The sequence below is a fragment of the Cydia strobilella genome, chromosome 14, assembly GCF_947568885.1.
Source record: "Cydia strobilella chromosome 14, ilCydStro3.1, whole genome shotgun sequence".
Taxonomy (NCBI): Eukaryota; Metazoa; Arthropoda; class Insecta; order Lepidoptera; family Tortricidae; genus Cydia; species Cydia strobilella.
In genome coordinates this window covers 15,150,614-15,164,739 of record NC_086054.1, presented here as the reverse complement: position 1 = coordinate 15,164,739, position 14,126 = coordinate 15,150,614, and the positions used below count along the sequence as shown (strand labels likewise).

Below are 14,126 nucleotides of genomic sequence, written 5' to 3'. Positions count from 1 at the left end.
ACAGACAGACGCACGAGTGATCCTATAAGGGTATAAATAAATAATAAGTAAAAAAAGCATACCATCCCACTTTAGAGTGGGGCCCACCCATTACCAGTCCGCCGGACTATATCGGCCTGTCAGTTAGAACAAAAATTTGACAGTTCCGAACAACTGACAGGCCGATATCGTCCGGCGGACTGGTAATCAGTGGGCCCCTTTATGTCAAGTTGACAAAAAGCATTCACTCGGTTTTTAAAGCTAAGCATTTTGGTATGTACTATGAACTTTCATAACGAACAATCTTTGCAATGGGTTAGTACAAACAGCAACACTTAACTGTTCATTGATGGACCTTATACCTTTTGTATTAAGGTTTACGAACTGTCAGTTAGCAATGTGGGCGATGGCACATGCTGACAACTAGAAACATGATGCTAGTTGCAATTGTCGTTGTCATACAATACCCATTTTTATAGTATACTAGCTTTTGTCCGCGACTTCGTCTGCGTGTAGTAATTTGAGTAGCTTATTTTTTATCCAATCTGCTTTTTACCGATTCCCCATACAAACTCTTACCCCCCCCCCCCTTTTTCACCCCCTTTAAGGATGACTTCAGCCCGCGCAGCATGGTTTCCCCTATCACTAAGTCCGTCACTTTCGCACTCGCATACTTGTTAGAACGTGACAGGCATGGTGATAAGCGTACCGTGCTACGACTCCTGGGGTAAAAACATTAAAAACTACCCTATGTAATTCCCCGGAGGACGATCCGGTTTTAAGAATATGATGATCTTAATTTGAAACGATCTTGAGTCGTGTCATCAGGCATCTCGCACACATCAATACGTGCGAGTGGTACGGTCACAGGACGGTTAAAATTTGCCGCCCATTCCATTTGTACTACTTTGAATTATTCGTCATAATATTGTTCATTTTTTTTGTTTAATCATTATAAATGCATGTGAAAGATGTTTTTAATAAAATAACGGAAACTATACCAATCTAGAATGCATTGAAGTTTAAAACCATGACGTATGATTTCTGGGAATCCCCAAGTACCACAACAAATTCAACATATTGAACACAACGTTTAATAAATTATCTAGCTGTCACTTTCCTACTTATTATCAGTCTGGTAGGTGAGAAGTCGTTAGCAATAAATTTTTACGAATACGATATCAGAGTTGTCCCCTTGGTATCTCAGGTCAGTGCCGTCTAAAGAAAACTGAAATAAGCTAAACATATTATAAACTAATATGGCTGTAATGGTCTTGTAACAGAGTCGTAATTTCTATACACATTTCTTGTAGTTATGTCGTTATTCAAATGAACAACCGTACTGCTAGTGCTATCTGATATATCGTCTTCTTTAAAAGCAGGCTCAAAAATAGTGTCAATCACAAATCGGGACTGTTAAATAGTGAACGTAGCATGGAATTTAATTCAAAATGGAAGTGAAACTAAGTTTAATAATATTTGGCCTGTTACTTTTAGGAATAGATGGAACTGTTGATGGTGTGAAAAGTAGCTTAACTTTTGTTATTGATGATACTGGCTCAATGGGTGATGATATAGCACAAGTGAAAATATGTGCAAATGCAATATTTGATACCGTGATGCGTTCGAATTCTTCGCAAGTTGAAGATTTTGTGCTGGTGACTTTTAACGATCCCGGTAAGTTGTATGCTACATGTAAATTTGATATTTCGTAAACTTTAATAGGTATATATTTTTTATACTTTTTTAACCATAAAATTCATTATGTTAGATAATTATTCTCAGAATCACGAATTCTTTTTAGGAGAAATAAAGTGTTCCTAGACTTCTATGCCCTTTTTAGGGTCCCGTAGTCAACTAGGAACCCTTATAGTTTCGCCATGACCGTCTGTCTGTCTGTTTATCTGTCCGAGGCTTTGCTCCGTGATCGTTAGTGCTATAAAGCTGCAATTTGGCATGGATATAAAAAATACCATGTTTTGCGGTCCTCTGCCTTCTCTTTCACAGCCTGGTAGACTTGGATAGGTGTTTCAAAACGAATAGGGGTCTTTAACAAAGATTTTTTGATAAAGTGAATATTTTCGGAAATAATCGCTCCGAAAGAAAAAAAAATTGTGTCCCCCCTAATGTAACGGAAGGGTAACTGCGGAACCCTACACTGAGCATGGCCCGATATGCTCTTGGCCGGTTCTATTTAATACATTAATTTATTAATAATAATCATCTTTAAATATGTTTTAATCGTACCAAAAACTAGATATATAGCTATAGTTTAAGTTTATTACAGCTAGTTTGAACAAACTGCGCGCCAAAACTAAAGACAGAAATGTTTTTAAAAACGCTTTAAGTGATATAAGTGTGGATGGAGGTGATGATTGTCCTGAGATGGCCATGTCTGGAATCAAAAAGGGCCTTCAGAACAGCCGAAAACGGTCTTACATATATGTGTTTACTGACGCTTCAGCCAAAGATTATGACGATTATGATGAAGTTGAAGTCCTTAGCCAGAAAATGGAATGTCAGGTAACAACTCATTGTTTCTTCTAACTGGTGTTTCAAGCCAAGGCTCCATAAAGGAGTCTAGAGTCCGCTTTAAAACCAAGTAAGATCAATGTCTGATTTAATATCTTGTCTTTTTATTAATTATATAACAATTCAAGTCTTGGAGACCTTTTACATCTCTAAGGATAATTTGATGATCTTTTTTATTATTATATACATTTTATTTCTGACACCTGAGACTTTTACATCTCTAAACAATTTTAGTACTTGTCTGTTGTTTGTATATTTTTGTGTAATTTGACATTTAGACTGGATACATCTCTGACAAAGTATCTAATTTTTTTATTGATTCCATGTGTAATTGTTTTTTTGTAATTTTGGGTTAATTTTATTGCTTGTAAAAATTGACATGCCAATTTTCAATCAAAAATTGACATGTTAAAGTGTCCCTGTGGCCTAGGTATTTGCTGAATAAATGTTTGATGTTTGAATGTGGGGGAGACCGGCTTATACAATTTATTGCTGGGAAGACCGTCATAGGGCATTGACCTCTTATTTGACACAATAAGGAAGAGTTTCACTCCTGCTCTGCCAACCTTATAAATTAGGTTGCGCAAGATTTAAAAGCGACAAAAGAGGTTGTAGACGGTATTCCTTTATGCTCTACTTACTCTACTGTAACCCTAATTAAGACAAAAAATTGAGAATGAACTCTTATCGGTACTGATGAAAGCGCTCTCTGTTGACTGTAAGATTAAGAATACAATGTTCTTTGAAAATTGCATGGATCATACAAAGGTGTCTGTTCTAATGAATATATTTGTTTTCCGAAAGTAAACGATATTAGCACATTAAGGGCTTCTTGCGCCATCCAGGGTTAGCCGCTAACTAGGGGTTAACCGGTTAAACCCGGAGTTACCAAGGCACAGGATTTGATGTAGATCAGTCGCAGTTATGACCATTAAAACTCACAATCAGAAATAAAGCTTTCAGGAGGATATTATTATTTATTTACACATTAAAATTATATCAAACGTATTATTATATCGTGTCGTACAATCGTAGGTATCTTAGTCCGTTTCAATTTTTTTTATGTGATAGTCAGCAAACGAGCAGTCTACTAAAATTAAAATAAATCAAAAATCATGATAGAGCTTCCAAATATAGGTACCTATATTTTATTTATGAATTTTATATTTATAATTCGCTTTTGACAGATTGTGTTCGTACTCACCGGCTACTGTTCAAATAAGAAGGCACCTCAATACTTGGTTTATAAGCAGCTCGCCAGCGCTACCAATGGACAAGTGTTTCACTTAGAAAAAAGTGAAATTGGAGAGGTAAGCAATACGTAACAAGTAAAATCAGCGAGGTAAGCAATACGTAAAAAGTGAAATTGCAGAGGTAAGCAATACGTAAAAAGTGAAATCGGAGAGGTAAGCAATACGTAAAAAGTGAAATTGGAGAGGTAAGCAATACGTAAAAAGTGAAATTGGAGAGGTAAGCAATACGTAAAAAGTGAAATTGGAGAGGTGAGCAATACGTATAAATAAGTAGGAAGAGTTAAAAGGTCGACCCACGTTAGAACGGTCCGGGTCGGAACCGAGGCGTCCGACACTTCGTTTTCAATAGAAAGCAAAACATAATCTACTTTTAGCTTGAGTCATCAACTGTACTGGTAAGCTTAGTTGTTGCCAAAATATGTAGGTGTATAATGTTTCTGGTTTAGTAAATTATTGTGATTTCCGAAATTAGCCCGTTATATTACCACAGTTAACCCAATGCCTGTTTAATTAATTTCTAGGTATAAATTAATACTATATAGGTGTATTCAATTAACTACTTACTAATTCTAGATTATTTTCAGTAACAACATATTCGCTAATATTTAAGTAGGTATTTTTTTATTCCAGATTTTGAAGTATGTGCAAAAAACTATAGAGAGCCGAAATCATGTTCTGAAAAGCAAAGATTTTCCTCCAGGCTATGGAAATACCTTTGACGTAAGTATTTTACCGATTTTTTACTAAACAGGTCAATTTTAGCTAGTGTTGATGGTGAAGGTGTTCCACAATAAAAGCTCACAATACGGGACACGAAAAACAGTTTAATTATCTAAAAGTTACAACACCACGTGATTTTAATATGAGAGCAGTATATACGTGTGTCGCGCGCGGATTGACAAGCCGACTGACTCGTGGTCAAAGACAAAAACCGTTGGAGCTTTGTCGCTGCGTCACACGTAGGTACATCTACCTTCAAATTTCAGCTTAAGACTAAAGTTGTACAAATTATTATAGTACCACCATAATAAAACAAAATTAAATACAAAGAAATAAAACCCATTTTGAGCACGTCGCTAACAGCTAGATTCAGTCTGCAGATACCTAGGTTTATTTTCGGTGACTGTATTCGGTTAAAGATATTTTACTGTTAATTTCTTTAACTTACGATAAGCCTTAAAACAATGTGGAACGAAAACTCTTGTCGATTTAAAACACTCCCTTAGGCCGTGTTTTAATTTATTGCCACTCGTTGCAAATTTCCTACTTTTTGCACTTGTACTCGTAATATTCGTAATTGTTTTTAATTTGAGAGACTCCATTGTTATTTGTCAAATGAAAATTTTACCGTGGTATGTGAAAGATAATTAATAATACTTATTTTGATTATAATATGTCAAAAACCCCGATTTGTTATCTCGTATATAATGTAAACAAGAAGGAACAACATTTCCAAGAATTATGTTTTTATAATAAACTAAAGATAGCACAAGTTTACTATCAAATTAAGAACATTCGTTCGTTATTCACGTTGATAGCATATGTAAATATAACAGGTAACATACATATGTTTTATTTTAACCCAGAGCTGTCACACAGCCTTTTCCCACCGCATGTTAAGATGTAAGTTGTATTTCAGTAAATTTGATGATGATCGGCTAAACGTCGGCTAATTCCTAAAACAGAGATATAAAGAAATTACGATCGGTAATTCCTTTATATCTCTGTTTACAAAATTACCCAACTTACCTGACGCGATGCTCGAATACATCTTATCTTCTACGTATTTTAGAGGGGAAACTAGGTATTATTATGTTAGGACTAGCCCTGTGTCTTTTCTTTCATGACAAAAATGTCATTCAAGAGCTTCTGGTAAAATATCACATGATATTAAATAAGACGACTTGCCTTAGGTTAAATAAGCGTTTTAATTTAACCTACTACCCAGGTAGCATTATACGTCATAATGACGTCAGTGCCGTCATTATTACGTCATTATGACGTCGCTGACGTCAGTTTGCTACTTGGGTAGTAAGGCGACAGCTAAGGTGAATGCCATGGAACTACCTAAGTAAAAATATATTTTTCAGATTCCCGTGGACGCGGACACAAAAGAGTTAGTGATTGCCGTATCGGGAACGAATCCCGCGGTCAGCGTCACCGATTCCGGGGGCACTAAGTGGCCTACTACAGATATCACCAGACTGAAAGAAATCGCCGTACGTTCCTTTCTACAATTTTATTTTCCCTTTGTTTTAATGTTTTGATTATGCTTTTGAATTCTGCCATTGGCATCCAGCTACATCTTTTAAAGGTAAAAAGTTAGTACCTAATTTGACGGATATATCGGTAGCGTAGGTTCAACGCCAAAGACCGATTAATCCGTCACAGACCACAGAGCAACATAGATCTACGTGCATTCGCATAAAGTTCAATTTCAGTTTTGAAACTTCGGTGGCGTGGCGTCCGAGTGACAGCTTTTGTGTTTGACACGGCGCCGAGAAGGTTAACTCACATATTTTCAGTCAGAGAGTCTAGCAGGCCAATTCGAACGTATCTACACTGACATCAGAAAGATATCTAGACTTGATATCATTTTGCTGTCAGTGAACGTTCGATTTGGCCTGGACTTCTCTGGAGTGATTTTCAAGCACTGCGTACCTACTAAAAATATGTGATTTATACCGTAAAAATAGTTTAATGTTAGTATGCCTTACGCCAGTTTAAATTCGATGAAAAGTTAGTGACCCTAAAAATGGAATAAGTTCATGGATTAAAAGAAAAACTTGATTTAAGGTTAGCAATGAATTTCTTTACAGGTGGTGAAAGTTGTTGATGTGACACCCGATGTGTACACAGTGGAAGTGGGCAGTGAGGATGAGACCCATGTAGTCGTGTCAGGATCCACAACAGTTCACTTCCAGCACGGATTCTCCACCGTTAGCCCTTCAGACATTAAGGATACCGTAACGAGACCTGTGCCAGGTATTTTACCCTTTCAACGTCACGCCTATCACGCGAAGCACGTAGGTTGATATTGGGTTGTAGTTGCGCGTGTCAATTGGGTTGTAGTGACGTCTTTTGCGGGCAAAGACTATATAAGTTCAGATAAAGAGATTTTGTCATGAGGTACCTACACATATAAAAAAAACCAGAACAAAGTAAAAATTCATGGTTAACAACCACCATGAATTTTTACTTTGTTGTCATCACGAAACAATGCCAACTCAGCATCATGATGCTGAGTTCTAAGGAGGCTTCTACGGAGATGCCATCGCCGCGCTGGTCTTCTTCTGGTTCAAACTTGAAGTAGCCTAATTGCATGTGCATTATGTAAGCTTCTCATTAAGAAAAAATAAAGATCTGAGAGTGAGGCGAAGAAGTAAAATTAAAGAGAATAAAAAAAACAAAATTATGTGTTTTTCCAGGAGTAAAATCTCACCTCTCCATAAAATTATCTACTGAAGATGGAAACGTTACACTACACAGCGTTCAGATACTGGACATGAACGACAATGTGATCTCGACAATACCATTGAAGCTTGTTGATAAAACCGAACAGTTCTACACCACTGAGCAGATTATGCCACCAGATCATATGTTTAAAGTTGCGGTAAATTTATATTCCAACCTATTTATTATAGACCGAAGTGTGGACTGTGGACACTACCCCGCAGAAATAAGGAATGGGGTATCATGACGGGCGTCAGTCGAATAGCGAATGAAGTGACGAAATATATTTTATCTCCGCTGTTTTGCTTTAAATGTTTATTAAATTTTCTGAATCTAATTAATTGAGACGTACCGATTTTCAGATAAACGGATATGATTTCAACAGTAAAGCTCTTATAACGAGAATCAGTTTAACACCGGTCAAACCGCAAGAAATTAAGCCAGGTAAGGAAAATGTAACCGAGAACCATTTCACGAGAGGGATGCTTATGTAAAGGATCCGTTCTTGATTATTGAAATAGCCATGTCACATTTATAAGTAAACTATTTCACCTCGGGTTTCATTATTTATTACTAAATCTGTAGGAATCTCTTTTTTCTTATTATTTACAGAATCTTCGTCATTATTACTTACTTCTTGGTTTTAGGATATAAGTTTTCTAAGTCAAATTTTTTTGTGATTTCTCAAGAGTGTCTTCATACGCTATTCTGAGTCCTTTGTTCTCGGTTGTTTCGCTCTTGACAAAGTGGTCGTGGTCATTAATTATTAAAAACCAATATTTACAAATTGTTTGTAAAACTTACAGCTAAAGTGGAAACAAAAGCTCCCCAGGTAGAGTGCAAGGATATCATTAATGCTGCTTTCGACAAGCCGCTGCAGTTGAAGTGCAAAGTCTGTGGTTATCCCAAGCCAGACGTAATTTGGGAGTCTGATGACAAATCTGTCGTCTTATCTCATTTCGTAAGTTTACTAGACTTGCATAAAATGTACAATATTAAAGTGAATGTATTGATTTTTGCCACACAAATTTAAGTCAGATTTTGGAATACGGATTTGGCACTTTAGCATTCCTACATTAATCTTGAGGTTATTTATACCCGGAGAAGTTTGCCGCCGCCGTTCTCGAACTAAATATCGGGTACGTTTTTTGACAAGGAAAAGTAAGATGGGATATCACCCATCCTTCAAATCTGAATAAGAGTTAAAGGCCCAGGGTAAAGGCAATGCGCCATTTGCGCCGATGGTGTTTAGAAATTTGATATTATTTCTACTGGATATCAGTACTGATATTTATAAAGCTTGATCATTGAACTTTGTAAATTATAGGAGTCCACTATAGAACTGCCGTACGACTACATCAGCGTGTTGGACATAAGTAATGTGATAAAAAACAGCACTTACACCTGCAAAGCTGTCAACAGTGTCGGCAGTAGCGAAGGCAGAACCACTGTTCAAACTAAAATGAAGAGCTACTTTAAAGTCCTTGCTTTTCCTAAGGGTAAATTGTTTTGTATTTATTGGATATCGATATGAAATATTTGAATAACTTTTCTTCTATTCTTCTAGCAGTTAATTCCATGTCAGACCTCATATTCCCAAAATTACTGTAAAAGGAGTAAAATATCTTGTGAAGTACCTAAAGTAACTATCGATTAACGCGGTGTTTGGTTAGTTAGAGAAGAAAATAGATCATTTACTCAAAAACGTGTTCTGTAATGTCCATGGCTGTTTACTTGTATAATTGTCGTGGACAGATCTTAGAATTGATCATTTAAGGACGTGGCAATCATTTCATGAAATGATCTGTTTGGTCACATCATGAAAAAACTAAACCTAACCTTACCATATCATGAAGGCGTCAATTCTAAAATAGCATTCCATAAAATGATCAAATTCTATGATCTGGCCAGTGGACACGACACATTCACTTATTATGTGCAATTAGCGGTGACGAAATCTACACTACTTTTAGATATTACCATCGAATACCAGAAGTCAGTGAAAATACCCTGCAAAGTAGAAGCCTATCCACCAGCAACCGCGTCCTGGTACAAAGATCGCAATCCACTAAAACCAGATGGAAACCTGGAACTGTCAGAAGATGGATCCGTCCTCACTATCCGGTCTATGGAACCTAAATTGGCCGACAACTACATATGCGAGGCGAGAAATGCCAGGAAAAGGAAGATTTATCCGTTCAGAGTGCAGATTAGTGGTGTTGGTTAGTAGTTTTTATCTAACTTAAAAAAAGGAAGAGGTAATCAACCTTATTTTTTTGTATCTTTGTTACCTCAGAACTCGGTCATTTTTGAACCGAATTGGAACATAATTATTTTGACTGGTAGAGGATACCTTTTATTATTTCGTCATTTGTACATTGTCGTATTTCTTATAGGTAATAAAGTTTCTATAAAGAAATATTTTTTATGCGAGAGACAGATTAAAGGTTTTTTCTCATTTTCAGAAGCGCCAGAAATAAGCAAGGAAGTAACTAAAATGACGGCTTTGAAGGGTTCCGCGGTTGACATTAGATGCCAGTAAGGGCCACTTGCACCATTCACTAACCCGAAGTTAACCGGTTAAACCTGGAGTTACCCCGGGTTAGTGGGATGGTGCAAGTGGGCCTAAGTGTTTTCAATAACCAAATTTGATAATTACATTGGGAAACGTTCTTGAGTGACCACTTTTAAAATTCAAGTTCACTCAGGTACATTTAACTAATGTCAAATAAATCACTTATTTCCTGAGTAAAGTGTAATGATTAGCATTTATTTATAAGCTTTTTTGTAGTTTCACCTAGGCAGGTGTCTGTATGTCTGTAATCAAATCTTATAAGCTTCCCATTATTCTTTTGACCTGAAACTTAACATACTTATATAAGTTGGGTGACAATTTATTATTATGGTACAAACGAACTTGTCTGATGATGGAGACAGGAGGTGGCCATAGTAACTTTGTGATAAATAACGCAATTGAATGAACATCAGTACAATCAGCATTAAAAACATGTATCATCAATTTAATTCAAAAATTCTACATCAATTGAAGTTTTGACAAAAAACATAAACATCACAACTTTGGGAACAAATAATCAAATTATTTTATTCAATATTTTTGATTTGTGTTTTAAGTAGTCACACTACTATATTAATTATAACTATAGATGTCATATATTCAAGAAAAAGTGACGAAGTCCTCCAGTGGTGAAGGCTGGATTGCTAAAGACGCCGGTTCGAATCCGGCCTTCACCACTGGAGGGCTTCGTCACTTTTTCTTTAATATATGATATCTAATTCAGATATAAAAAACTTATTACTTGTTTAGAGTAACTAAAGGAAAGCCAAAACCAAGGATGCATTGGTACTACAAAAGTGCTGCTGCTAGTGATTACCTCCCCATGAAAGATACTTCGGATATCATACATTTGAATAACGTCGACGCTACCCATGCGGGCTCGTACAGATGCATGGTGAAAAATGTGATGGATTGGGACTCCCATGAGATTGATTTGATTGTGGAATGTAAGTCATGCTTTTTATATTATGACTGTGATAGATAACTTTAACTTCATGCCTTTCATTAGTGTCTCCGTGAGCTGAAGACCTCGCCAGCATAGCTTAAAACTGAATAATTGTATGGCTCCGCGTTTACAATAATTTAGAAAGACTAAATTGACAAAAATCATTTTTTTAGAGCAAGTTACTTATTCATGAGTAAACACTAAATATCTAAATACCGCCTAAACCAGCGTTACAAAACTTTTGCATTTTTTGCCAATCACTCTGTATACATGTCTCAAAAAAAAAAACTTATGATATCGATACGACTATTTGTTCAGGCGCGAGCTATCACGACTCCTCCATTTTGAAGAATATCCAAAAACCGGAGCGACAGAAAAAAACCATTTAATCATAGAATCTGGTCACAAAATTTTACGAGAATCGGTTGAGAATTGCGACATGTAGACGAGTACATCCGGTGCATACGAAAGCAGATTGCCCGAGCCAAGACGAAGACCTTCGCTAGCGCGTCGGTCAATTAAAGTACTAAGTTAAGAAGCTATGCAGCATATTTAGCCGTAAGGCGTGCGATATTCAAACCAAGTTACTTGGAAATGAACTAGGCATTTTCGAAATATAATTTGATATTAATGTGCTGCTGTTTGGCGGAATAAAACATCATGTGAAAACGGTTTGCTTCCAGCAAGACCTAGCATCTGTTGGATCGAATGGTTATGGTTCAAATCAATTAACCACTTTTACAAAGGAAAGATTTTAGGATAGACAGAATTTATAAAAATGAAACCTTTGACCATCATTAAAACTAACTTCACGGTTTCACTCACTCAATCTATCTTTACCAACATAATTTTGTTATAGATAAGCCGTCAATATCAAAACCACATCAGTCTATTATAACCACGGACCTAGGGGAGCCCGTTACGTTAACGTGCCCTGCCGTCGGAGAACCAGTCCCGAGCATAACGTGGAAGCTCAATGGAGTGCCTATACCTAGCACTGCAAGATATAGTATATTCGCGGATGGGACTCTTAGGTGAGTCTATATTTCTATAATCTCTGATACACGATGTAACCTCTGATTAAAATTTCCACGTTTCGTACGCATTACAATGCACTAAAAACTTAATAAATTGAATGCGGAAAAGACCGGCATATAAAATTGTATGCTGGTCAGACCGTAATAGGGCAAGAACCCTCGTACTCATATAGGGAACGTACGTGAACTGTAGAGGGCAGCACTTTTGCTTTGGCTCGGATCGCCAAAGTATAGTTTAGGTAGGTTTCCAATTCAGGCCACAAGATGGCAGACCCTCCAACGCGCAGGGTATACGTACTTCGCTCAGATACAGTCAGAAAGGAAGAGCTTTTCATTCCTATGGCATGGTCCCGGTTACCCGGGTATGTCCTTAAACTACGTCCAAAATAGAGGTATGGGCACTGTGAATGACATCTTGCTTTGTGTGGTAGGGCACAGGACAGCGGATGTCATTCCAGATCTAGAGCAGAGCCCAACTGGGGAGGTACCTCCACCTCACAGAAAACCGCAGCCAAATAACACTAGACCCTACTAATAGTGTTGTGTTCCTGCCGGTGAGTAAGGTTGCCAGAGCTCGAGGGAGAGGAGTGTTAGGGTCGGCAACGCGCATGTAACTCCTCTGGAGTTGCAGGCGTACATAGGCTACGGAGACTGCTTAACATCAGGCGGGCCGTATGCTTGTTTGCCACCGACGTAGTATTAAAAAAAATGGTCAGGTCCGGCACCGATCTTCTATATGTGGAGTAAAAATACAAACGTAAGAGTTAAAAGCGGATAAAGAGCTGGTAGACATTCTTCCCCACATTGACCTTAATCGCATATTCATTAACTTGAAAATTGCCTCCGACTTATCGAGGACGGTATTGTCCCCGCCCCGTGACGTGATCTATAAGAAAGACGCTAAAGTTGACATATACATCTTTTAGCTGTGCGTGAGTTCTTGAACTACCCGCACTTGGACTTGTTCATCAACTTGAACGTTTCAGTAGTGTTTATATTCAGAAACTTGGATTCGCTTCACAAAGTATGGTTTGTTTAAAATATTTCCCATTGTTTTCCAGGTTTTTAGCTGCTTCGTCAGATGAGGGCGATTACGAATGCGAAGCGAGCAACACACGTGGAGTGGACAGTATCAAATATAAGCTACATGTTTATGGTGAGTATGGTATAACGAAATACAAAAAAGGTTTGCCCCCGCAGGACCCAGTCCTAGCCGACATTCCAAAGTAGCGGGCCCAAAACCGATCCCTGAGGGACACCGCATTCCATCCTCTTCTGTCCCCAATTTCGCTGACCAGGCCAGGTCACAAATCGCTCACTTAAATAGACCCTGATGATATGGGCCAGGTAAGGAGAAACCCTGTGGTAGCACAAAGCCTCATTTACGGTTTCCCAGGGCATGGTCGCTGGTTGCATTGCCCCGCTGAATATCAATGCTGATCCGCTAAGCGAAATATTGGTCAGCTCTCTGGTCACCTCTTGGTGGTCTCTATAAGGCGCTATAATGAAATTGATGTATGTAGCAAGTCTTCCCAGTAAATGAGACAACCAAGTGTAAACTTTTGCATAATTTCTGCAGCCACAAGAGCAATTTAGGGATAATAAACTAAGTAAATGAATTTTATTTTTGACATCCTTTTTTTTTAGTTCCAGTCGATATAGAGTCTCCCAAGAATAGTTTCCTACAGCAGATGGAAGGTTCACCGGTAACATTGCCGTGCAGAGCGGACGGGTCTCCCAAGCCCAGCATAACATGGATTTACCGCAGCAGTGACGCTAAAGTCAGGCCCAGCCTATTAGAGTGAGTTTTAAAGAAACAACTGAGTTTATAACAAGTTATGTTAACGAATCTAAAATGTCTCCAAATTATACCAAAAAACAAAACTCAATATGATAAATTCAACTTGATAAATTTAAAACCCATAAAATAAAACTTATACCTACCTATGTTGTCCCCCAGAGCTGTCTCCAGTGGAAGGGTGCCCATAAGGCTGGTTACATTCCCACGCTAAATGGCGATGCATATTTTTTGACCTGGGAATATAGGATTATGATCTAGGAGGCAACGCTAGGATCACTTGTCATCTCGAGGAGGCTTAGTTTAGGCCCTGGAAAACATTATGGGTCTCGTATAATGTGGACCCTAGGGTCTCTTCAGCAAACACCGCAAATATGATGTGGTTGTTCAAGATTTGTGGCCCTTTAAGGTTTAACAAGTTAATAAAAAAAACTATTAGTTACACCACTATTTAATCTGCTGAAATCCCTCAAATGGTTTTAGCCAGTGAGCGTGTCAAAGAAATAGAACTTGAACCTAAAACTTAATGGACTTAAAAAGGAACGCTTTTATT

General features: G+C 37.7%; 1 protein-coding gene across 1 annotated transcript in view; it reads left to right on the top strand.

Moving 5' to 3' along the window:
• The first annotated feature begins 1,375 nt into the window (after nt 1-1,375).
• LOC134747169 (hemicentin-2-like) overlaps nt 1,376-14,126 on the top strand; it is a 40,136-nt gene continuing 27,385 nt past the window's right edge. The window contains exons 1-16 of the mRNA XM_063681749.1: nt 1,376-1,656; nt 2,267-2,502; nt 3,699-3,821; nt 4,395-4,484; nt 5,855-5,983; nt 6,584-6,749; nt 7,193-7,377; nt 7,580-7,661; nt 8,024-8,178; nt 8,545-8,716; nt 9,191-9,439; nt 9,683-9,755; nt 10,543-10,739; nt 11,598-11,772; nt 12,837-12,931; nt 13,423-13,576. Coding sequence (XP_063537819.1) covers nt 1,431-1,656; nt 2,267-2,502; nt 3,699-3,821; nt 4,395-4,484; nt 5,855-5,983; nt 6,584-6,749; nt 7,193-7,377; nt 7,580-7,661; nt 8,024-8,178; nt 8,545-8,716; nt 9,191-9,439; nt 9,683-9,755; nt 10,543-10,739; nt 11,598-11,772; nt 12,837-12,931; nt 13,423-13,576 — 2,507 coding nt within the window. The 5' untranslated portion in view covers nt 1,376-1,430. The remainder of the gene's footprint in view (nt 1,657-2,266; nt 2,503-3,698; nt 3,822-4,394; nt 4,485-5,854; nt 5,984-6,583; nt 6,750-7,192; nt 7,378-7,579; nt 7,662-8,023; nt 8,179-8,544; nt 8,717-9,190; nt 9,440-9,682; nt 9,756-10,542; nt 10,740-11,597; nt 11,773-12,836; nt 12,932-13,422; nt 13,577-14,126) is intronic.